The sequence below is a fragment of the Epinephelus fuscoguttatus genome, linkage group LG18 (assembly GCF_011397635.1).
Source record: "Epinephelus fuscoguttatus linkage group LG18, E.fuscoguttatus.final_Chr_v1".
NCBI classification, from domain to species: Eukaryota; Metazoa; Chordata; class Actinopteri; order Perciformes; family Serranidae; genus Epinephelus; species Epinephelus fuscoguttatus.
This window is the reverse complement of record NC_064769.1, coordinates 7527038-7553054: the sequence shown is the minus strand read 5'-3', so window position 1 is coordinate 7553054 and position 26017 is coordinate 7527038. Positions and strand designations below refer to the sequence as shown.

Genomic DNA, 26017 nt, shown 5'->3' with positions numbered 1-26017 from the left:
CAATTCAGCAAATGTCTCCCCTTCTGTTCCTGAGTTATGATGTTGAATTATGGTCAGAAAAGTGTTTTTGCAGAACATTATGATGCCACAGTCAAGTTGATTTTTGACCTTCTGGATATGAAACATCATTGCTTGATCATTTTAATTCTATTAGATGCTTGTGAATTTTTGCCATAAGTGTATGAAATCTTAAATTAGAGCCAAAAATGTGTTTTGGGAGGTTACAGTAACATTTAACCTCTAAATTCCAATCAGTTCATCCCTGAGTCAAAGTAGACATTTGTGTCAAATTTGAGGAAAATCCCGAAAGGAATGAGAATGGGGAAGGATGGATGGACAACCCGAAAACATAATGTATAACATAAAAGTGGTATAGTATGCCATAAAAAATGTCAGAAAAATTGCATTAAAAATGTCATATAATCCCGCTTTGTGCCTAGGATTAAATTTATACAAATTTAAGCATACAACCTCTTTGCACCAATATACTTCAAAACAAGTTTCAAAATGTAATACATCCGAAAATGGTGTTTAAAGCTTTTTAAATTTAAAGGGCCTAAAATGGGAACAACAGTAATTTCAACCTGGACCCTGAAATGAAACGAAAAAATGTCATCACTTTCAGCTTGTTCGGGTCTGTTTTGTGCCCAAGTCTCGCTGTAGGTGAAGTCTTGTTCTGAAATCTCACAGACATTCCTACATTGTTGAAAGCAGTTGAAAAATTCAGCCATGACATTGAAAATCTTGCCAACTCTCACTCACGTTTGTTTTCCTCACCTCTTGTCAGATATCTGAGCAAGATTTCTCCTTTAGCAGGACTTGGACAAGTAAAAGGAATAGGAGAACATTTAATTTCACTGTAGGATACTTTCCATAATGTTGTAAGACACATAAAAACAATTTGAGCCTGTCAGTGGCAAAAGCAAGCAATTTATAAATTGACATGGTGCACCTGCTCTGAGCTGTTACAGTGCAGCCTGTTTCACTGCTGCCAGCTGAGGTGGTTTCTCTCAATACTGGATCAGTTTCAAAAGTTGGATTTCCCATGATTCACTTACTAGATGCAAAAAATGTGGGAGGATGTGGTCTAGGTTAGAAAATACTGGAGTTCCTCTTTAATTGTCTCTAAATTGATTTACCCACTCTGAATACTTTTGGGAGTCCTTGGATACCTTGATACAGTAAAACTCCCCACATGCACACAGAGAAGACAAAAAAAAGTTCTTACCATCCCAGGCGTCAAACATATCAGTGATGAAGTAGTCTATGAAGGAGATCTGAGATTTGGGCACACTGCAGGTGTTCCTGTCAAACACCGGCATCACCACCGGCAGGCCTTGTCTCTTCTCCTCATCTGTCTGCAGAGCAAACACACACACACACACACACACACACACACACACACACACACAGATCATAAATTAAATTATGCAACATGAGACGATGAAAATGATCAATAGAAACAAATGCCTCCTGATACAGATACAAAACTGTTCTCTATTAAAGTGAGCTGCATTAGAGTCATCCCCACACCTGCGCAAAGTACTCCTCAGAGATCCGTCCAGCCCACTCGATGCAGAGCTCAAGCGGTCTGCAGGGGTTTGCCACATCTGCACACTTGATCAGCATCCTCTTTATCAGCAGACGGTTCTCTGGAGAGTTCCTGAAATTGGCTTGACCCTCACAGTCGCTGTTCATGCTCTGTAGGAGATACATGAGGAAGACATAAGCATCTGTACATATACAGTCCAATAATATACATTTGCTTAAACACACATTTGAGACACATCATCAGATAACATTGTTTTACATCTGTAAAATATCTTATAATTTCCTTGAAAGTTTTCTGAACAAAATGATGTAATTTGTCACTAACTGTATGTAAAATACTATGCTGGGGTAACCCAGGCCAGCTGAACATGTGAAATATGAATTCTCCATGACCCTGCTGTCATGGTATAAAAATTTTTGGGAGCAGACACTGTGAGCAGTAATAAACCCAGGTCAGGCACATTATATTGTCCCACTCCCTGTCCTTCTGCCTACTACATATGCAAATATGTATTTTTTACTTTGGGGTGTCCCTTTAAAATGTAACAAACTAAGCACACTTACACTTGTACTGGTCTCCTCTATGGCAGCCATTGGCTTGTTGATGCTGTTGACAAACTTGCTGACATGTTCAAAGTGTCTGGTCATTTCTGTGGCCAGCACCATGTCGATGATTGCCTGTCGCAGTGTTCGGAACTGATTCCTGTCAGCAGTGGAGGGGGTAAAGTTAACATCTGGATCTGTCTTATATTAAATACACCAAAGGATTAAAATGTCACACAATCTTCTATTACTCAGTGAACACAAAACATGCATAGGTTGTACACACAACACCGCCACAGCTGACCTGTCGGTGTTCTTGAAGATGTTGCTCTTGCTGTCTCGGACGGTGAGCTGGAAGGCGAGGGCCGCGTGGTGGCTCTCCAGCACGGCCGTGTCATTGTAGAGGATCGCCAGCTCGCTGCCGGCGTTACACAAGAAGGAGTTGGTCCTGCCTGGGTGGTCCACGTCATGTACTGTGGCCGCTATCAGAGCTGCCACCTCATCCAGCTGGTCCAGATTGCTCTGAAGAAAACAGAGCGACAGAGGGATGTCAGTACTGGACTGTGCTACACTTACCAGTTACTGGCCAGAGCTTAGATTTAATAAAGACATTGTTCACAGATCAATCTGTACGATGGAGCAGTTATAGACGCCTGTCATGCTCTTTGATGCTTTATGGTTTTTGTGCCCTGTTCTGGATGAAAGTGTCAGTAAAGTAGGTTCAACACAGCCAGCACATAATCCCTGCAGTGAGTATTACATCTTTGACATTTTGCAGCACCACTTATCCATGTTGGCTGACATTCAGACATGCTGTATTTGTGTTTAAACGCTGTCATTATTTGGGACATATAATGGCCTTTAATGAAGAAGACGCCTCTTTTGTTCAGTGTTTCGGCCATATACAGTACAGGCCAAAAGTTTGGACACACCTTCTCATTCAATGCGTTTTCTTTATTTTCATGACTGTTTACATTGTAGATTCTCACTGAAGGCATCAAAACTATGAATGAACACATGTGGAGTTATGTACTTAACAAAAAAAGGTGAAATAACTGAAAACATGTTTTATATTCTAGTTTCTTCAAAATAGCCACCCTTTGCTCTGATTACTGCTTTGCACACTCTTGGCATTCTCTCCATGAGCTTCAAGAGGTAGTCACCTGAAATGGTTTCCACTTCACAGGTGTGCCTTATCAGGGTTAATTAGTGGAATTTCTTGCTTTATCAATGGGGTTGGGACCATCAGTTGTGTTGTGCAGAAGTCAGGTTAATACACAGCCGACAGCCCTACTGGACAACTGTTAAAATTCATATTATGGCAAGAACCAATCAGCTAACTAAAGAAAAACGAGTGGCCATCATTACTTTAAGAAATGAAGGTCAGTCAGTCCGGAAAATTGCAAAAACTTTAAATGTGTCCCCAAGTGGAGTCGCAAAAACCATCAAGCGCTACAACGAAACTGGCACACATGAGGACCGACCCAGGAAAGGAAGACCAAGAAACTAGAATATAAAACATGTTTTCAGTTATTTCACCTTTTTTGTTAAGTACATAACTCCACATGTGTTCATTCATAGTTTTGATGCCTTCAGTGAGAATCTACAATGTAAATAGTCATGAAAATTAAGAAAACACATTGAATGAGAAGGTGTGTCCAAACTTTTGGCCTGTACTGTATTTTTGCTTGTCGTATAAAATACACCTTGGTATGACTCTCTGTTCAGTTACAATGGCTAATTAAATGTGAAAATCAATTTACGTGTGTATACAAACACATTCTGCATGTGTTGCCAGCAACCAAAAGTGGAATTTGCATAAGTCAAAGTTATTTTCTCCAAAAACAAGTGTCTTGTCAGCATTATTCTTGTGTTATATAAGTTGAAACAGACACAGGTGAGGGAATATTAAATGGTTTTACATGTGTTTTATTAATTAAAAGTAGAGCTATGATTGGGCCCAAAAAAATCAGAATGAATCCACATAGTATCTGTCCAAGCCCTACTTGAGCCCAAACCACGGCAAAAATTTTGGCCAGAGTCCGATTTAAAACCCATATTTCCACTGGAACTTTGTTTTGTTTTCTAAAACATGGATGCTTCACACACATCGTCCCCCTTGCAGCACAGAAGAGCTATACAGTCATTACAGTTTCAAAATGGACACCCAAGATTAGTGACACCAATTCAGTATCTGACCAAATGTCTCCCCTTCTGTTCCTGAGTGTTGAAGTGTTGATGTTGAATAATGGCCAGAAAAATGATTTTGCAGAACATTATGATATCACAGTGGAGTTGACCTATGACCTTTCAGATATGAAATGTCATCACTTCATTTTATCAGATTGGACTTTTGTGTGAAATTTTGTCATGATAAGCATATGCATTCTGGAGTTATGGCCAAACAGGGTTTGTGAGGTCACAGTTACCTTGACCACCAAATTCTACTCAGTTCATAGTTGAGTCCATTTGAAGAAATTTCCCCAAGGTGCTCTTCAGATATCTTGTTCATGAGAATGGGACAAACATATGTACATATGTACAGACAGACGTATGAAAAGACAACCTAAAAACACAATGAACAATGAATTTAAGAGAGCCTGGCCCAATTTAAGCTCAAGAGAACTGAAGAAATTACAGCCTGACCTGGCCCAAACCCAGCTGCTTGGGTCAGGTTCATCAGGTTCAAGCAGAGAATCAAATCCCCTGTTGAAAGCTATGTAGGGCAAGTCAGTTTGATTTTTTATACAGGCCAAAGTAACTAATCACAAACTTGCCTCTCAGGGCCTTGAAATTAGTAGAGCATATGACACCCTCTGTCCTTACACCCTTGATTTGGATAAGGCAAAACCTTTGCAAAGAAAGCCCTTCAGCTGGGGACAAGACGGGAGAAACCACACAAGGAGCAATGGAGCAGCGGCCCTCTCTTACATATAACTGAGAAAAGAATTCAAATTTTTTAAAAACACTATCTCTGGAGTCACGAGTCTCCAGGTCCTCAGCATTATAGATCTCTTTTCTTTGTTATCAATAATGGAAACTATGAGATGCATCAAATCTTCAACATCATTCGTAAAATGAATTCTAAGAGGCTATGTCTTGTAAGATATTACAGTCGTAGCATAGCAATATCCCAGCTGCCTAAAAATAATCCCCACACCTAAAAATACTTATGTCAGGCATTATAAAGGTGTTTTTCTTCTAACCTTGACTCTTTCTTTGCGGAGGAAGTAGGCAGTGGCGTGCAGCACGTCTGCGGCGTGTGTGGAGTTGTGGTAGGAGTTGGAGGAGTGGTAGCTGGCCTCCATGAGCTGCAGCCAGGAGCGCAGCGTGGCCTCCGAGCAGTTCAGGAACTCGCACACACCAAAACTTGTGAAGGTCTTCAGTCCGAGGTAAGTCAGCGGCCTGCAGAGGATCACACAAAAAACTTTAACCAATATTTCTGCGTTTTTTTGCTTCATCATGGTGTCTTTGTTATCCCTTCTTCTGACATCCTCATATTTTTTGCACATGTAGTATTATTTCATTATTAGCTGAATTTCTTTGAATCAAGTGGATCATTAATTGACATATTCTTTGCTGTAACTTAGAAATATGAGAAAATGTGTCTTTCTGTGGGTGGAAGAATATAAATACAGCTATCATGTCTGTATGTTAAATATGAAGCTACAGCAAGGAGATGGTTAGTTTAGCTTAGTTTAAAGACTATACATTGGGGAACACAGCTTTCCCAGCTCTGCCCAAAGGTATCTCAAATAAGTGTAAAAATGACACGTTGAAGTGTGGTTGATGCTAGAATTGATGATTCAGAGGGACAGAGGAGGGATATATTATACTGGATCCTTCTGTAACTGGCTAAAGTGTTCAATCATAGCGAACAAGGCACGAAATCCCTGGGAAAACTAGAATTACAGTTTACAGTTTCTATCCATGTCTGTTTAGACTCAATGTAGCCATGACAGTAGACAATGCTTCACATATGAATGTTGCTGCAAAGAAGCTGCAAATTCTAAAACATGGATGCTTCTCACATATCTTCTACCCAGCAGCACAGAAGATCTATACAATCAGCACAATTTAAGGTGGACACCTAAGATTCAGTATCAGACCAAATGTTTCCCCTTCTGTTCCTGATTTGTGATGCTGAATAATATGACCATAACCCTGGACCACCACATTCTAATTAATTCATCCTTTACTCTAAGATGACATTTGTGCCAAATTGAAGATAGTTCCCTCAGGACTTGTTAATATATCGCACTCCCAAAAATGAGATGAATGTGAGGTCACAATGACCTTTGACCACTAAAATTCTAATCTGTTCATGCCTCAGTCCAAGTGGACGACTTGTGCCAAATTTGAAGAGATTCCCTCAAGGTGTTCATGAGACATTACATACATGCAAATGAGAAGGATGTGAGGCCACGGTGACCTTTGACCACTAAAATCAAATCAGTTCATCCTTGAGTCCAAATTGGTGTTTGTGTTAACTTTGAAGAAATTCCTTTAAGGCATTTTTGAGATATTGCATTAATGAGAATGGGATGTAAGCAAGGTCAGAGTGGCCTTAGCCTTTTACCAAAAAAATCAGTTCATCTTGGACAACTGTACCAAATTTGAAGAAATTCCCTTAAGATGTTCTTGACATGTCTCTTAAATGTATGTTTGTCCGTCCATCTGTCTGCACATACGTACAGACGGACAGACAGAGGACATGTTAACATATTACCTCTGGCCATGGCTATCGCCATCGTGGAGGCATAAAAATGACAAGGATCACGGCTCCACATTCAGGGGTTTAAACACCAACCTTGTGGTTTTAAGGCGGATTCATGTGCAATACTCTTTTATGATAGTGTTTTTAATGTTGTCTGGAAACCCATTGTTTCCAGTCTTTATGCTAAGCTAAACTAAGTGGCTGCTGTAGCTTCATATTTACCATCCAAATGTAATAATAGCACTGATCTTCTCATTTCTCAAGGAGAGAAAGAAGTAAAACTGACAAAGTGACTGTGATCATCAACATATTTGGTTTCCTTCATCATTCACAAGAAACGGAAGAGATTTAACCAGATTTTTGAAGACAGGACAAGACATCAATTGCCAATTTTGAGAATGTAAAATATGTGTAATAATTGAGTAATAACTCAATGAAATGATCACCAAGCAACAGGCAATATATTGCCTTTTCAGAATCAAAAACAATGAGAGACCTTCTCCTAATTTTCAGGTTTCACCATCTTTGTACCTTTTGTGTGTAGCTGCCTCCAGCTCCAGGATGTTGAACTCCCAGCACTCCTCATCATTCAGCATCTCCGCGATGGATGGAGGAACGTCATTCAGAGTGACTGGGATGGCCAGCTGGCTCTGGCTCATATCTAGCAGATAGACAGAAGTGAACGCGCGCACACACACACACACACACACACGCAGTTCAAGGTGATATGACCATAAAAGGGGCAAACCGAGAGGGAGCTCTGTGTGCGATTTGACGGATAAATAATAAATGTCTGTACCAGCCATGGCTCTCTAACATCTATATACATGTGCAAACATTCTGGCTAAGTGTCTTACTTTGTAAATCTGGCTCCTAAGACTATGGCAGAGAGATGGTGTGTGATAAGATTGTTTAAAGAATTTTACGTGAACAAAAGTAGCTGCAGCTCTCAGATAACAACACTGTTTCCAACTTAAGGAAAAAGAAGTACATTTCTTGGAAAATAGACTCATGATTTAGATCTTCTCTCAGTTCAGTGCTCTTATGACTTAAATCATTATAATTGGGTTACATAATAAACTCATATGGAAGAATTCACACACTACAAAGCCACATTCATCATGACAATAAGCGCTAAATGAATAATATTTATTCATAAGATTCACTCAAGGCGGCAGACCTCATGTTCCATAAGCTCTGATAATGTTGTATTATGAAAGCATATTAGTTGTACAGTGAATGAAAGCATTGTGGGTGAGCAGGGCCTATAAGAGGTAATTATATTGTATCATTACTATTATCATATTGTATTATATTAACACATGATCGCTGATGTAATGTGATAATTCTTTAAAAACTTACTTTTGCAGAAGACGTATTCATTCCCAGAGAGTCTGCGCAGCCCATCCTGAAGAGGAAAACAAAAACAAGAAGTGGTTGAATTAATTATAAAAAAACCCCACTCTGAATGGCCTTTGGTTTATCTGAAGCTAATAACCTATCTGTCATCAAGAGCTTTAGATCCATAGTGCCATAGTTAGGTTTTTTTTTTTTTTTTATCAATCTTTGACCACCAAATTCTTGTTGTTCTTGTATTGTTGAGTCAAACTTGATGTTTGTGTAAAATTTTAAAAAAATTCCCTCAAGGGGTTCTTGAGACATTGCATTCACGAGAATGAGATGAACGCAAGGTCACAGTGACCTTGACCTTTGACCACCAAAATCTAATCAGTTCATGTGGACATTCATCCAAAATTTGAAGAAATTCCTTCAAGGTGTTCTTTAGATATCGCGTTTGCAAGAATTGAATGTGCATAGGCCTATGTATGTATGGATGGGCAACCCGAAAACATAATGTCGGCGGCCATGACTACTGTCGGCATGAAGGCATAAAAACAGCTCACAGAGTAAGCAGAGTGGCTGGCAGGTTAAGCAAATCTCGCAGATTTTCGCATATTTTACCATCATTTGGCTGGTGGCTATCTAACCCTGCCCTTCGGCATTGATTGGCTGTTGCTGCCACAGTCTGATTCTAGCGAATGCCATTAGAGACAGTAGGAGGGGCATGATTTAATTTGTTTCCCATTTTCATATGGTTTCTCACAGGACTGACCAGGGTCCAGATGTGGGCTAAGAGGCAATTGGGATTGTTGACAGCAGCCTTCCAACAGTAGGAGTGTTTTCCAAAGCCACTGCTAAGGATATACCTAATGCTACAGAGCAATCAGGTATTTGTAAAATACCTGTATTTGTGATATTTTTTATATATTTCTTTTAGAAAAAGTTCAGTAATTTCCTGAAAAAGTTGGTCACTGTAGTTTTTATCAAGCCTTACTCAAACAGGAGTAAATAGTGCATTTGTTGGGAACTATTTTCAGCGGTGGATTAATCCACACTTGGTGCTCTAGTGAGTATGACATGTCAGCCAATGCAACAGTGTGCCTTAATGTGCTCTTAATAGTTTTTGGCCAACAGTGGAGCTCTATGGCAAAGACGACGAAGACACACAATACTTGTTAGAAGAATCAGTTCATTGTTGGATTTGTTATTTTCATGGGACTTGTAGACAAAAATAAAATATTAAAGAATATGCCTTGAAAATGCATGATCTGGGATACAAAAGGCCTCCTTTTTGGAAGTTTCTGCAGTCAGCTGATGGATCTGAAAACTTGCAGTAAACTCTTTTGTGGAGACATGAACATCTAAATGCAGTGACTCACCTCATAGTTGGTCTTACAAATTTAAAAACAAATAAATAAACAAAGACTCTGCTGGCACTCCAAAAATACAGATTTGCTTTTGGAAGCCAAAAACTTCTTGGTTCAACAAGAATGCATGTTCAATTTCATATGCATGAGGTAAGAACATTTTTACAGTGTGATTAGAAATAGACTACTTCAAACTTTTCTCCTTATAAAGAGCTTCAGGCATTTTCTTATGAATGAGATCAAAAGCTTTATCTATACTGCTTCTTACACTCATTAGTCCCCCAACCAGGTCATTGGTGTGAGGGTCATCTTCTTTAGAGGCAAGCTGAGGAGAGTAGAGCTCGGTGGTTCTCAGGATCTCCAACACCCGATCCAAAGCCTCAGCCACTGTCACCGGACTGCTTTCCTGGGCTGCGTTGATGATGTTTATTACCTGGGGAGGAGGAAAAAGAAAAAGTCTCCATTTCTGCTGCAAAACAGACACCACATACAAACACTTGATAGAGAGCCCTCTGCAAGATATGCCTTCAAACAGAACACCCCTTTCTTTGTGCATGTGTCATGGAAATCTGCATGTGATGCTGGAGAAATCTTGTCTGGGGCTAAAAGGCTAAAAAAAAGCTGCTCCTCAAACACACAAGAGCATCACAGGACCGGCAGTAGGACAGTGAGCAGGACAATGTGTGCACTGTATATTGTATATTATCAAAGTGTGATCCAGCCTCCAGCTTGACCTGGGTTTATTACTGCTCACAGCATCTGCTCCTGAGAACTTCTATATCATGATCAGTGCAGAAGGAAGTGTGCATCTACTGCTTGCTCACCTAGCACTAACATTACAGCTCAGCTGAGGAGGACGGCATTAATGTTTACATCTCGCACTGTCGCGAGCATGAGCCCCTCATCCATGAGTAGCTGCACACTTCCTTCTGTGTGGTGATAAGGTTGGTGGATCTAGTTCGGAAGAAAGCAAATAGTTCCTACATGAAACTGCTCACAACAAGCTTATCTTGACTAACTAGGTCATAATTTCTGGAAAGAGACATTGCTGTTGTGTTTTTCAAATGTAGTACCATCTAGTAGAGAAGGCAAACACCTCTATGGCTGATATCTCCGAGACTGATCCCATGTTCCAGTTAAGGTGCTACCATGAACCTGTGTGCACTGGCTGATGTGAAACAAGCTGGTTATGAGCCATAAGAAACTTAATTGTTGGTGGGACTCCAACATGTACAAGCTGACGAGTGCTGCTGGAGAAATGATTCCTGCACTAAAGGAAACATTTGTGTTTCAAAGCGCTTAAGGCAAGACTTGCATAACGGATTTGGTATGAATTTGTTCATTGGAAGATAGCCACTGCAGATGATAGTTTTTCCTTTAACCCTTTCATAGTCAACTATTAATATTTTAGACTTCAGAATCTATTCTATGCAGTGTGGTTTCAGAGAGAGAAAAGATGAGCTAGTTTTACGACGACTCGATTTATTTCACTTTAATAGAAAAAAGAAATATGTAGATTGTTGAAAATGCACTTTTACCATAAATCTATATCATTATACTATCTATACTGTTTAGTAAAGGCTCATAGTAAGTCTGTGTAGTTATTTAAAAAAATATTGCTAGTGCCCAAAAAGGAATAGTAATTTGTCCAATACTCTTCTCTGTGTGCTCAAAGCAGTGTACCTTTGTGATGGGAGCCTCAATAGTCATGGAGTGAATCTTGGCAACAGAGGAATATCTTCGATTCTGTAAACTGGGAGCTGCAATTAAAACAAAAAGAAGAAGATTTTATATATTGTGATGGTGTGGCTTACTGATCGTCAGCCTGTATAGTCTATTAGTTAATGTCATTAATACTGTAACTGCAAGAATATACATCACAGGGCCTGACAATGTTAGCCCTTGTTAAAAAAACAAAAGATACATAGAAAATGTACAAAATTTAAATATAGAGCAAATTCTAATAAAAGAGTAATTAAGGACAAGAAGTGAAAGAAGGAAAGTGGTTTGATTAAAGAAGAAGCTCTGCTGAGACACCTGAAAATAGCAGCAGCTGTGTCAGTGTGAGCTGAGGAGGGAGGCACATAATGTCATCAGCCCACAACATCTCTCTAGGATCCCTTTAGTTCAAGTTCCAACTATAACACAGTCTGACTCACCTCTTATCATCTCCCTATTCTTCCTTTGTGTCTTTGATTTGACTTTATTACCTGTCGTTTTCTGCATTACTGGAGCTCCATTCATTCAGACTGGAGCTCAAATTAAAACAGAATAGATTCTGAATGGTCTTACCGTCACTACTGCGAGAGCTGAGTGATCTGGCATCAATTGAATCTTTCCTCCTGTCGCGGTGACGTAGAGAATGGCACTCTGTGGAGGGGCAGAAGGAAGACAGGGACATTAAATGCACAGTATGTTTATACTGATGGAGGGACATATTTATACTGATATTGGTGAATCTCGGTGTTCCTCGTCTTCTGGAGCATTTCTAAATCTTGCCCCAGTTTTAGCCTTCCGTGTATGATCATTAATTCTGAGCCATAGAGCCATTGTAGGGATCCATTTACTCTGAAAAAGAAGCACTGAACCATCTTTGAAAAATCCAGGAGGACATTTAACGAGACTTATAACAGTTCCAAAAATATAATATAACCATTTGGATGAAAAAATATCTCCTGCGTGCAGTGGTGCCCCCAAAAATGTTGCACAGGGTTGGCCAGATGGGGCCACTGAAAAGCTTAGCATGGCACACCAAAGACCCAAAGCCATGAGCAATTTTCAGGAATTTGATTATGCTGTTTCAGTATATAGGATAGATGAAAATTACATCAATATATAGAGTCAGGAAATTGCATATAGGTGATATAGGTTTCTTATTTTACAGTTATAATTATAAATATTTGATGTGCATAGACTAATGCTGGTACAGTTATCATCTTGACTTCCATAACAATCCTGTTTTAATGTGTTATGTATTTATTTGATGAATTATTGTTCTTCAGAGAGGCTGGTTGTCCTCTTCCTTAAAAAGACAAATATACAGCTTTAATCTAAAGTAGGACATTGATTGTAGGGAATACAACATTTAAATGGAACAAGCTTTTAAAAGTTTAGGGGAGACTTGTGGGTACTCAATAGAACAAATTTATATTTAGCTATCTTGAGGTGAGATCAAGGGACCTCTTTGAAAATGGCCATGCCAGTTGTATTTTGCCTAACTTTGGAGCATGATTTAGCCCCCTTCTCGTCAAGCTATGGCGACATGGTTGGTACCAGTGGATGCATTAGGTTATCAAGGCTGACAGGATACCACTACGTTTGTGCTAGCAATTAGTGTGCTAAAGTCTCTTTAAGACAGTAATGTTGGCCTCCAAATATTTCATACCCCCCACCCCCCAGGGCATGCCACCAGCCTCTTTGATCAAAAAATAATTCATAATCCCAAATTACAACTCTTGTTTTCTAATCCAGATAGCCAGAGCTAAAATATGTCAGTACTCATTTTGTATATCCAACCACAACCTGTTACACACGAACAGGGTGTAAAATTAACTTTTTTCGTCTACCAGTCAAATGGCTTGTGAATGTTCAGATTTTACCAGCCACTTGCATATTTTATCAGCATTTGGCTGGTGGATGGTGCTAATTTTATACATTGTGCATGAGTATGTCACATACACATAAGGAAAATTGGAAATGTAGCGAGAAAAGGAAATGTTGCGAGGGGTAAACAGGGAATAGATAAATGTTTAAATGTGTGCCAAGACCAAAAAGAAAAAGAAGAATACACTTCTGACTTTCTAAACTAACAGACAGGAGGTTAAAGGAACAGTATAAAGCTATTTCTTTATATCTACACTCCCCTTAAGTACCAACTAACAATATTATTAACTGCAGTTATTTTTTTTACTTGTCTAATAACCTTTTACTATACTCTGTCAGTTTCGTTCCCCATAGCTTAGCCCTGTGATCCAAATGTGACGTCAGTAGACAGAAGTAACAGACTGAGACTAATCAAAATAATGCTGTTCTATAGTAATCTACAAAGATCTAGATAAAACTATAGGCCTACCTGTCCAATAAAAAGGCTGCAGCAACATTAAAAATATGGTGTGGTCACTTACCTGACTGAGAATGTTCCCCGCTGCATCTCTCCTCCTTGTTGAGCTTGTGGACCTGACAGACAGAGAGAGCAGGAGCTGATTAAAGTCAAGGTCTGGACAATGACCAAGAATCACTGCTGCTTCGACTTCGCTGTGAGGAGCATAATCAGTCTAATTTCCTGTTCTTCGAAAGCAACACGCTGGCAGGATTACATCTGTTGATTAAAGACTTAATGTGAGCCAGCGATTTGAGGTTTCTTTGTACTCTTTCATAACACCTCAACAACCTGCTGTATGTAAAATAAATAAATGAATTACAATAAATATCAGGCACACAACAATGCCACTGCAACCTTTCTATCTGTTATTTTACTTTGAACTTTAAACCCTCAACTTCACGGTTTCTGGAGTTAAATTAGACGAAGCAATGTGCGTAGAAGATGAGGAACTGAGCCCAAAACACAACACTGGAAGTGGACACCAAATACAAATTTGTTAATATCTCTTTCCAGAAATCATGACCTGGTAACTTAAGATAATCCACTGACCTTATTTAGAGCAGTTCAGTTGGAGCTATTTTCTTTCTACCAAACTATACCCAGCAACCGTATCACAATGCAGAAGGAAGCATGTATCTACTCATGGACGAGAGGCTTGTGGCAGCATGAGATGTCAATGTTAATGGCACCCTCCTCTGCTGAGGTGTAGCTCAGTGTAGCTCGAGTAAGCTAGCAGTAGATGCACGCTTCCTTCTGTGCAGTGATATGGTTGCTGGGCGTAATTTGGTGGAAAGAAAATAGTTCCTACATGAAACTGCTCACAACAAGCTCTGTGGATGATCTTGGGTAACTGGGTCGTGATTTCTGGAAAAAGACATTGTTGAGTCTTTCACGTGAATTTTTAAGGCACCACAAGCTGAGTGCCATCTAGTTCCATTACACTGGAGAGACAGCATACATTTCTATGGCTGATATCTCCAACTCTCAAACCGAAACAGTCTAGATTGATAAATAGCACTACAGGTAAGAGATAAATATGTATTTTTGATTTTTTGGGTGAACAGTCACTTGTAATTCATGAGACTGATACATAAAGTTGCAATCTCAAAGATCTCCATTTGGTTTTATTTGGCAGCACCTCTGGCGATAAGCAATAATCAAAGTGTGTTTGTTGGCAGACTAAGGCTTGAAACCAGACTGGTGAATTTGTTAATATCAGCTCGTTTTATGAGCCTGCAGCTGATGTGATGAAAGGGTTATCACAGCATAGATGGTGTGTGTATGTGTGTGTGTTTGTGTGTGTGTGTGTGTACATGTACTATATATGTTTTGGTGTGTGTGTGTGATTGTTAAAGCCTATGTGCCACTTGTGATTTTTCCCGACAGATAGGCTAGTTACTTAATACTTAACATTTACTCAAATGAAAATCTCAGAGATAATTACTTTAACAAATATAATAAAATGTAAAAAAAAAAAAAAAAACCTTTTACCAATGCAGCACATCTTCCTCATGTTCATAACAACATATTTTCATGCAGGTGACAACTGGTACAGAACATCCTGTTAGTCACACTGAGGTTATGTAGATATGGATAAGTAGAGCCGGTTTAATCCGGTTACAGAAGATTTTCCTCACCCAGTGACTCACTGCACCTTTACATCTTGCTGACAGTGCACATGCACATTTATGTAATTATGAATATGTACATCCAAACATATTTATTCTTTTTTTTAACGTACAAAAATCTGAAAATTTTAATTTTTATGCAGACAAAGTGGTCCCTGAAATATTTGTCAGCATATTTCAGTTTTAGGATTTATGTCACTCTCACACAATTGCTCATTTTCTCGTTTCACAGCCTCCCTCTCTGAATTTCTAAGTGGCCTTGCTCTCAGGTCTCCAGTGCGTCCCATACTGAGTAAATAGGATTAAGAAAGTATAAACACTTCTAATGACATACAAGGTTGCCAGATTTGACTGGATACATCTTAATGGGCTTCTTGGGCTGCAAAGCACAAACAGACAGCTCAGAAAACATCTTCTGAATTAACTCAACTAAAGCTGGGAAATAGTTGAGATTATGATGGCCCTTAATTGAGAGGGAAAGACAAACAAAACTGACCCTAAACCTGCTGTAAGTCTGGAGTGCTTAGACAAATACTGCTAACTAAACAACACGATGAAATGGAAACCGTGATCTACAGCCAAACGTCTGGGTGGGAAGGGATGAGGAATAATGTGTGGTTTTAAGTGCTCAGAGGAAAATGCCCTAAGCAAGGATACGGTATCAGATCAGTACTATCCTGAAAGGACCTCTGTGGCCTCGCTTGTCAGATGGATAATAATGTCTTGGTAAAGATGTAGTACATGCCTCATCAGATTCAGTTTAAAATGTCATCAAATACTTTTTCTCCCACTTTGCATCATATAACGTGCGCTAAAAAATGCATTTAAAAAAGGGGGACACCCTGATAATACCATTCAGTTTGACGCTGCATGATTCAGGTTGTGGGGACAATTTTCCAGAATGGGATCAGTCACTGCCATGTCTAAGGATTCCCAATCCCAACAAGCAGGAATGAATGCCATTTGGCTCTGGCAGGCAGACGCCAACGGCTGACTCACCTTATGCCCACACGATGAAAGGAGCAACGAGGTAAAGCTAGTCTCTGTGCAGCTTTGCCTCAGGGTATAAATAGCCCTGGCGCCTGGCTGCTAGCCCTCCCAGGCCTAAGCGGGGGATCCTGGTGCTTAGCCGTAGCTTAGCATAGTATGACGTTATTGGCCTGGAACCCAGCTGAGAGCAGCGACACACACCTGCTTTGGAGTAAAGTGTGTGTGCTGCTCAGCAGAGCTGGAAGCCTGTGAGGCTACATATCCCGCTGAAGTATTTAAATCTGACACTTCAGCCTACAGTTCATTTGAAGTATTTATGTAACACTAACTGCCAGCAGAGTTTGCAGTCCAGTTTGGACTGAGTCATTCATTTCTGCACCAGGCTTGATTGGGCCAAGCTGTGCTGAAGCATTAGGACTGCTGATGGACATTTGTTCAAGCTCCACAACAGAAAAAAAAAACAACTCACCGTAATCTTCAAAAGTGGACTTATAAGTCTAAGTCTTTTGTAAATGATACTTTGTTGCAGCATTTTTTTCTCCAAACAGCTGCTAGTAAATTTGTAAACAAAGGATATATCATTTAAGCCTGCAAATCAAAATTTTGGGCAGATTTGAGAGTAAGTGGTTTAAGATTTTTAAGTGTTGCTAATGTGCAGGCACTATTTGGGCTCAAACACTGCAGGCGAAGAAAGAGTGATCCAGGTTAGAATTTTTTGGCATCAGATACCTGCCTGAATCAGTGATCAAACATCAAGATCTTTATTGACATTCTTGAGGGTCAAGTCTGACATTACCAGACTAAACTGCAAATGCTAATTATTCTGGAACCTCTTGATTCATTTTTAATTTCCAAGGGGAGTATCAACAGCTGTAGATCAAAGTGACTGTGGACGCAGTGGGGTAGACCAAGAACCAATCAGGGAAACAAAATATAGTGCTGTGCAACAGGCAAATGTAAACAGACTGAAACATGCAGAAATGAGCTGTGACAGTGTAGCATCAACATGTCTGTGAACAAGTGCTGCCTTTTTTGCCACCACAACTTGTAATACAGAAATCCACACCAGCTGCAGCCATCTTGGTTATTTTTCATAATGCCTCAATGGCGCTCCTCTTTACAAAGCTAGGTTCCGCAGAAACAGAAATTCACAGAAAGGTTGGATGTCAGTCATTGTCTTAAACCCCATTTTAGATAAATGGTTGTGTTTGGTTGAATCTGTCTGAAAGGGAGGAGGCCCAGACGCATCGATCAGAGCAAATAAAACATGAGCTTTGTCTGTTTCTCAGGCTGGAGAGTCAGGCTCTACTGCTCTCAGGAGGCCTCAAGAAAACCATCACTAAAGCCCCCTTTCTACTAACATGAAACAGGTTATTTTCCAGATCTTGCAATTAATTTTGATTCATATGAAGCATTTTGACTGAAATGATATTGGCTCAGAACCTTAAAAGTTTGTTCCCAGCTGGAATTAAAAAAAGCAAGTTTTCATTGACCTGAAGTGTGAACCATGAGGACCTCAGCGGGTGTGACATATTTTGCCGATTGGACAGAGGATGTCTTTTTTGTTTTGTTTTTTTGGATTAAACAAATTTCCGTAACTAATAAAAGCTTACGGGTTACTGATATAATTGACCATCTTGTCCTGCTGTTCACTTTCGCTGTGCACTGTACAATGCCCTCTTTTGATGACCCATCCTTGATTACAGTGGTTCTGCTCAGAACTGCAGGAAACTTGGGCTAGTCACTAGGTATCACCAAAGTTCCAAGAATCCTAAATGGAACTGGATCAAAAACCAGAGCTAATTTGGTGGAAAAGGGGTGTGAGTACAGCATTTCCTCATTACTTAAAATAAAGGGAAAGGAAATGGATCGGTTATCTGTGTAACACATTAGATTATCATTTGACTCACCTGATTATTGTTGTCAATATGAGGTCTCTTGATGGCTACAAAATGTCGAATCTTCCTGTTGGAAGCAAAATGAGTGTGTCAGTAATTTCTAATAATTTCTCAGAAATGAGAAACAATCTTTGGGCTTTGTACTACTGTACTTTGGGCTGATTAATCTTAGCTTACCCTCCTTGGCCGATGACTGGTGTGATCTTTACGTGTTGTTGTATACTGTCACCTGACTTCTTTCTGGCATAGTAAATGCCCTGCCATTCCTTCAGAGACAATGGAGCAGTCAGGTAAAGATACAGCATTGTCTCATTTCACTGGTGGGTAGATGAATGGATGTTTCTGACTCACCTTTCCTTTTTTGATACAAGTGTTGATGGTGTCCAGCAGGTCAGCTCTGTTCTTGTCACTCTTTGGAAGTTCAGTCAATTCCTTCCCGATTAGCTCCCCCTTGTGGTAGCCCATCATCCGCTCAAACGCTGGGTTTACGTACTGAGACAAAACCAGGAATTGTTAAAGTTAAGTAACATTCTATGTGTTTCTTCTTGGTGACAAATCCCATGAAATTGACCAAACCAACAATGAATGCATCCGACTAACCACAGAGCTCCATTGTTAAATATATTTAAAGCTGCGATAGGCACTTTTAGTTTGGCATCATTAGGCATAATACACACAATACTCTTTAAGCATATTGTAATTCAAGTGGACTGAGAAAAAACTAGATTTCTGCATCTACTCTTGGCTCTGTTTTCAGGCAATCTAGCTGATAATTGGACAATTTGGCCAATCACAGGTCATTTTACAGCATTCCCATTGGCTGTTCTACAAATTCAGATAGCGTGCACGTCCCTGCAGTGAAAGTCTGATTCAATCATGGAGAATCCTGCAGAGAAAGTTACTACTCCAGTACTGGCAACAACTGCCTACACTGCAAAGCAACCCAAAAAAGGAAGACTGTTAACCTGAGCTAAAGGCTCATGGCTGTGTCTTCAAGTTACTTTTTATGTAGCTAACATTAGTTAGAGCCTTGAATCACGGTGCGTCCTCTGCCTCACTCCCTGCTGTTACAGACCAGCTGGGACATACCCCCATTCCAGCCAATCCAGCCAGCATAAACCCCAGCTCCAGGGGACTGGAGCCCCGACTTCCTGTTGAATCAGCAAACTTTCTGTTGCTGCTGTTACACAGGATAGAACCAGTGGCCACCAGCCCAATGTGACACCTGGCCAACTGCAAGCTTGTCTCCAAAGCTGCTGCCACTATCCTAAAGCAGTCCGGAGCAGTGAGGAGTGAGGCGGAGAGACTGTGGGATGGCTCACTAGCTAATTCTCGTTTGTGGTCTGTTGAACAGAGGGAGTACTCTACAATGCAAAAAGATTAAAGACAGAGGGCTCTAGTTTCCCGGCACAGCGCAGGGTGGCGAACCCTGCGCAGAGCGAGTTTCGAGCAGTGCAACCCGAGGCGCGCTCAGTTTGGTAGTTTGGCAGACCGAGGTGCGCTGAGATGGGTGTGGCAGCGCAGCAGGGGGAGGTGTCGACAGATCCAGCTTGGCGCAGTGACAGTTTCATACCAAAAGGCTTCGCTAAATGCTCACCAGCTGAAACCAGGTCTACTGTCAGTGCAGGCGGAGCGAAGCCGGTGTAAACTGAAGTTTGGCTGACCGGCAGACAGTGTGTACACGTCACCAAAACCTCACAGGCAGGTTTCCAGAATATCAGGCACATTAACAATGCAATAAATACCCAAAAACCACTATTCAATGCAACTATCTGCAATCAGCACATAAATGTATCTCTGTATGACTGTCCCGTCACATCTGATGTCAGATCAAAGGGGATTGGCACCGTTTGGCACGTTTGGCACACGTAATGGAAACCCAACCTGATTTGATTAACACAGCTGCAAACTAATGAGTTCACATCCCTCTCAGCCAACCACAAACAGCCACAGCATCAGATAGGGAGTATATATTCAGCATCTGTCATCTTAGAAAAGCCAAAAGAAAAGAAACAGAGTGAGACTGCGAGAGAGAAAGAGAGAGAGCGCGCACACGAGAGAAATGCAACATTGATTTACAATTGTGGTGACCTCTTCCCAGGCTACCTTTGCATCATCAGCCCGTGGAGGTCTGCTCGCAGTTCCATATATTCGGACACTGCGAGCTTGGACCTCCCGGACCAAAACATCAATTTCCTCCTGGGAGAAGTTTGACCGTCTGACGCTGCTGCTCTCTTCTGCCATGGCGAATTGAGTAAACTCTCATTACCACTTTGCGTGGCGCATTTAAGGGCGAGGAGAGGGGCTCATTTGATTGGTGTGATGTGTGTAAAACCCACTCCACGCCTTCTCTCCTCCCTCTTTCCGACTTGCACAGGTAGGAGGGACGGAGGTAGGAAAGAGGAGTAGCTGCGCCAGGCGCACGGTGTGCCAAACTTGCAAAATCCGCCTGGCCACACCCAGTTGGCAAAGCGCAGGTGCGCTGCGCCCCCGCCACGCCCGGTCTGCGAAACTAGAGCCCAGAATGTATGGGAAACACTGGGTTACTGTATGAAGCACATGCATAATACTCATGGTTGTCTGGTGGAAGGGGCTTAGGACAGAGAGCGGCGATCTGCAGGAGGAGGGTGTATTTTCAAATTCTGCTGATTTTCCTTTCACTAAAACTGAAAGATTTCCTCCCCCAGGAGCACCACAGACGGGCTGGGGAAGTCAGAAAGTACTGAGACATGGATACATTGTTGGTTTTGGTCTTTTCAAGGGATTTTTTTACAGTAATAGAAATGTAGAACAAAAGCAAAGAGTTGAGATCTTGCTCCTTCTAAATCTGTATATATGCCTGCATATGTGTGTGTATCATCCCCACCTGTATTATGTGGTCCTCACTGGTGATCTCCACAGCCTCTTGACAGTGCTCCAAAGCAGTGAAGACAGAGTTACAAGCCCTGTGGATGATTACAGCAACACCATCTCAGGATGAGCATCCTCAGTACCAACACCAGGTTGTATGTGTCTGTGCATGTATTTATATTTATTACTGCATGGACTGAGGAGTTTTCCCTCTGCTGTACCTGAGTTTGAACTGGCAGCGCACCTCTCCATGTTCAATCTGTATCAGTTCATTAAAACAGGCTGACACACTGCTGTTCTCCACAAACCTCTGGAGCCCGAACGAGGTTAAGTGGTGTTTGAAGGAGGTAGAGAGAAAGAGGGGAGTGGAAAATTGAATGAGTAAGGATTTACTCAGTAGCACCTTGTTTTGTAACCTCCTACGTCATTTCCACACCATCAAATAGCGCTGACAATAAGTGCCTCTTTCAAATCTGGCAACATGCTGCTGTTTTAGTGTCTGAAGTCTCTTAGATGCTCAATAAAAAGCATCTATCAGAGACACGGATAACACATTCAATCTGCTATAACCACACAGTCACAAGCGAGGCAAGTTGTTTCAGACGTACTCTGCTGAATCCCGCACAGAGGAGAGGAAGAACAGATGGCTCCTCCTGGTCAGCCGGCCTATAAGCAGAAAAGAATCATTACCATCTGCAACCACAATCATTCATCAGACACATACTTGTAGTGGTCCACACTTATATATAAATGTTAAAGGCCATGAACTTCTGCCAAAGTTATTTCAAATGGCAGATTTCTGTTTTCTTTTTCCTCTCTGCTCTTCCCTTTTAGTTCTATAGTTCAGTCAGAAAAAAGCGGTCATATACATCCATGCAACAATCAGGATTCAGCAACATCTGAATCAAACTCTTATGAGAAGTTAGTGGGTTATTTACAGTGTTGAGATGAAAATTCTGGAGTAAGTGTTGAGTTTCATTCATGGTTAACACTGATCAGTGGAGCGTCTGACATGGCTCCTGCTGAACTGATGAACATTACACTGAATTTATAAAGACAGCAGGTAAACATGGAGGAGGTTTTGAGTTTGTATTAAATGGGACCTATTATGCTAACATTCAGGTACATACTTGTATTTTGGATATCCTCTGGAATATGTTCATATACAGTAATGGTCAAAAAACACTTCATTTTCCTCATACTGTTTGTGCTGGAACATCTGTATTCACCCTCTGTCTAAAACACTCCTTTTTAGTGCCTTTCTCCTTAAACCCCTCTTCCGAAAAAAAACAAAAAAACAAACAAACAAAAAAACCCCAACCCAAAACAGTCTGCTCTGATAGTACAGCGTTTCCAGGTCTTCCGTATCTCGTCATCTCTGCCACCACTCCAGCTGGAGAATGACTGTAACAGAGTAGCCTATAGCAGCACCAATAAGAGCTTCTAAACATAACCAGACATGTTCCAGCAGGAATATGATCTAATGTCAGTAGGAAGTTTAAAGCACTGGCAAATAAGTTTACATTGTTCCCTGATGTTAGCATGTAGCTACATGTAGCTGTGTACTTGCAACTGGGGAATGACCGTAACAGGGTACAGCAACACTTTCTCCCCTTAAAATTCACCGGTAAAAGCCTCTAAACAAAACCAGACATGCTCCAGCAGGAATATAATCTAATATTGAGAAGAAACGAACAGCAACAAGATTAAATATTTCCATGATGTTAGCATGTAGCTAACATCATGGAAATATGTAAGATTAAATGTTTCCATGATGTTAGCATGTAGCTAACATCATGGAAATATGTAATCTTGTTGCTGATGTAGCAGTATACTTGCAACTGGAGAGTGACTGTTACAGAGTTAAGCTGCATGTTCCACCCTGAAAAACACAAGTAAAAGCTTCTAAACCCAGACCAGACATGTTCCAGCAGGAATATGATGCGATATCGGGAAGAAATTAACAACATCAGCAAAGAGTTGCATGTTTCCCTGATGTTAGCATAAAGCTACATGTAGCAGTGTACTTACAACCACGGAATAACTTTGTAGTGGCACTTTCTCCTGTTATAAATTACAAATGCAGCGTACTTGTAGCCAGGTGAATGACCATAAAGGAGTAAAGCAGCACTCTGTCCCATTTAAAATCACCACTAACAGCTTCCAAAAACAACTGGACATGTTCCTGCGGGATTATGATCTAAAATCTGGGAGAAATTAACAACATCTGCAACCAAGTTCACATATTCCCTGGCATTAGCATTTAGCTACATGTAGCAGTGTAGGCTACGTAATGCAAACACTCGCAGTTGTGTGCTTGGAGCAGATGACCATATTAAAGAAAAAAACCCATCAGACGTTAATGTAAGCTTTTAGCAAAGGTAGAAAATAACATTGGAAACAGTATTCAGAACACTTCGAAGCCAGAGTATTTTGCTCCCAGGGATTACTTTTGTATGTTTACCTCATTATTTTTGGCCACTTTGGCCATGTTTAATATGGACATCCAACACTGTACCATGATATGGGCTATATAACAGGAAGTAATGAAAAGTAGGTCCCCTTTAACTCATTGAGGTAAATGAAGATTTAATGCTAGTTTGTGGTTTTAAACTGTTGATAATGTTACAGATAAATATTTAAGATTTAAAGCCAAGTTTTCAGGACGTTATGGCATAATCCCACAAAACAACACAGAGGATATCAAAATCTACAAAAGACGCAATCAGACTTACTTCTGTGGCACAACAGCCAGAATAACTGCATTTTCAGAGGGCTTTGTGGCACGGATCAATCTGAAAATAAAACAAATGCGGATTAAAAGTCAGCAGGAGTGTCAATGGGAGTTCATTTCATCCACACTTTGAGCTCATGAGAAGTGGCTTGGACTCAGGTACAGGATAAACATGTGGGCAGATTGGGGGTGATGTCATTGCCACAAAAGAAGGAACAGAACATTGCTGTGCTTTACACAGAAACACCAAACACAACATGTGCTTCAGAGGTTCAGCCACAAAGCCACACTGCTGGCAAGACATACGGGAAAGTGGGCCGGGAGGTGGGGGGAGGAGAGAAGACAGTGATGGAGGACGAGAGGAGGAACTGAGGGAACAGATGATGGCAGAGGTCCTCATGGGGGATAAGGATGGAAGGGGGGGCGAAGGAAAAAAAAAACTAGTGATGAGGAAAAGGAGTGAAGGAGCAATGGACAAACAGGGAGCAGCTCCCAAACTGTGGTATTAGGAGACAGGAGAGACAAATGGATCTGTTCCTTTACTTGTGGAAATAATGAAGCACTTATAATAAATCACTCTGCAAAATATATAGTAGTGGCTTTTAGTCCATCCAAGAACTTTGGGTGGACTCGCACTGTATCTAACAATAATTACAGCCCAAAAGTCTGCAGAAATCATGACAGAAATAAAGACACAAGAAGTCTCAGCTAAATATAATGAGGAATATGCACCAAGACCTGAAAAGCAAGGATGTTTAAACATAAATAGAAGGTCTTTACAGATCTTGTAACGACTGTCTAGAGGGTATTCACCCAGCATTAACACAACCATGGGACACTGAGGTCCACGGGAATCCCCATTTAAATGCTGTAAACACAAGTCCTTTGTTCACAGATGTCAAAAAGTGGAAGGATTTCCAGCTTTCAGTAGTTATTTGCAACAATCAGAAAATGACTCTAATTCAAACATCACCTACATGTTTGGAATTTTCTTCAGGGACTCAGTGAGAAGAAAGTAATGGTTTGACATGTAGCAATTTTTGAAATATATAGGACTATAATGCCTCCTAAATAAATCTTCCTGTGCACACAAGAAAGTAACAAGGGACAAACTTAACACAGACCAGCATTGCCAGTATGAACTCAACTAACACCTGGCATGAACGAAGGAATGAGGTTATTCTACAATCAAAGAGGTTTCTGAAAAGTGGCCAGGGGCTTTCACTGTGAAAAAAAAAATCGACAAGAAAGAACGAAAAAACTTTGTCAGGCTACTGCATGTCTACTACTCTTGGCTCCCCTGGGCCACCATCCAGCTTTCATGTCAACAAACAAACTCACAACTTGTAGTCCAAGCTCACTCAAGTGCTTCTCTGCTTCAACAGCCACTTATCATCCAGTGTCCATTTCTTTTTCTTCTTCTTAAAAAAGAACACTGAATAGAGCAACAGTTACTCAACTACAGTTACTCAGAGTGCAGCTTCAGGTTGCAGATGCGTGCAGTGCCTTCAGTGAACACCAGATAGAGCCAGCAAGCCCTTCACTGCAGTGTCCCTGAGCTATTTGCAGCACAACTGCTTTAAACACTGACCTCTAGACATTCTTTTATATCACTGCTTTTAGATAGAAACCTCATGATTTAAACGTTGATTATTTTTGATTGTCCTGTAGGATAACACGGCCTTTGTGAGAAGAAGTTATCTGGCCCTTTAGTTAGATGAGGCCCTCTCAAACTTTTTGTTTAACGTCAAACACGCGTGCTGGTCTGAAAACAGCAACAGAAAAGAAGCCAGATTATTGTGCCAGTTCAAGTTCTTCAAGGGATCATGGTGCAATCCGATGCCTAAAGGAATAGGTCCACACTGAGGAATTATGTATTCTTGCAGAGTGATGAAAAGATAGATATAATCCAAATGTCTGTACATTAAAGGATAATTTCGGTATTTTTCAACCTGGGCCCTATTTCCCCATGTGTATGTGTGCGTATGATTCATAGGTACAACTCGTTCTAAAATTGTTTCAGTATTGAGGGAGGTGGATGCAACCGGGAGCCGCGAAACGAGCTAAAACGGTAACGGGGGCAAATGTGTTCCGTATAAGTTTGTGCATTAAAAGTGCTTTTTTTTGCCACTGACCGGTTCAGATCACCAGTGCTATCTCTGGATATAGCATACTAAACGTTTCCCTTACCCTTTACTTGCTCTGGGCTGTGACGTCATCTCGCGAGAGATTTGCTTGTTGCTGGAAGAAAACAGGGGAGCCATGCAGAGCACGAGTGGCGCTGGTTGTCCCGGAG

At 40.8% G+C, this 26017-nt stretch overlaps 1 protein-coding gene across 1 annotated transcript in view; it reads right to left on the bottom strand.

Annotated features, from left to right (window-relative positions):
- pde8b (phosphodiesterase 8B) overlaps positions 1 to 26017 on the bottom strand; it is a 67388-nt gene that overhangs the window by 6177 nt on the left and 35194 nt on the right. Inside the window, exons 4-21 of the mRNA XM_049603940.1 lie at positions 23723 to 23782; positions 21596 to 21653; positions 21209 to 21297; positions 21004 to 21082; positions 18489 to 18629; positions 18315 to 18403; positions 18150 to 18204; positions 13644 to 13695; positions 11812 to 11889; positions 11203 to 11279; positions 9788 to 9952; positions 8174 to 8219; positions 7343 to 7472; positions 5301 to 5499; positions 2399 to 2616; positions 2116 to 2254; positions 1534 to 1701; positions 1229 to 1358 (exon numbers count right to left, since the gene is read on the bottom strand). Coding sequence (XP_049459897.1) covers positions 1229 to 1358; positions 1534 to 1701; positions 2116 to 2254; positions 2399 to 2616; positions 5301 to 5499; positions 7343 to 7472; positions 8174 to 8219; positions 9788 to 9952; positions 11203 to 11279; positions 11812 to 11889; positions 13644 to 13695; positions 18150 to 18204; positions 18315 to 18403; positions 18489 to 18629; positions 21004 to 21082; positions 21209 to 21297; positions 21596 to 21653; positions 23723 to 23782 — 1973 coding nt within the window. The remainder of the gene's footprint in view (positions 1 to 1228; positions 1359 to 1533; positions 1702 to 2115; positions 2255 to 2398; positions 2617 to 5300; positions 5500 to 7342; positions 7473 to 8173; positions 8220 to 9787; positions 9953 to 11202; positions 11280 to 11811; positions 11890 to 13643; positions 13696 to 18149; positions 18205 to 18314; positions 18404 to 18488; positions 18630 to 21003; positions 21083 to 21208; positions 21298 to 21595; positions 21654 to 23722; positions 23783 to 26017) is intronic.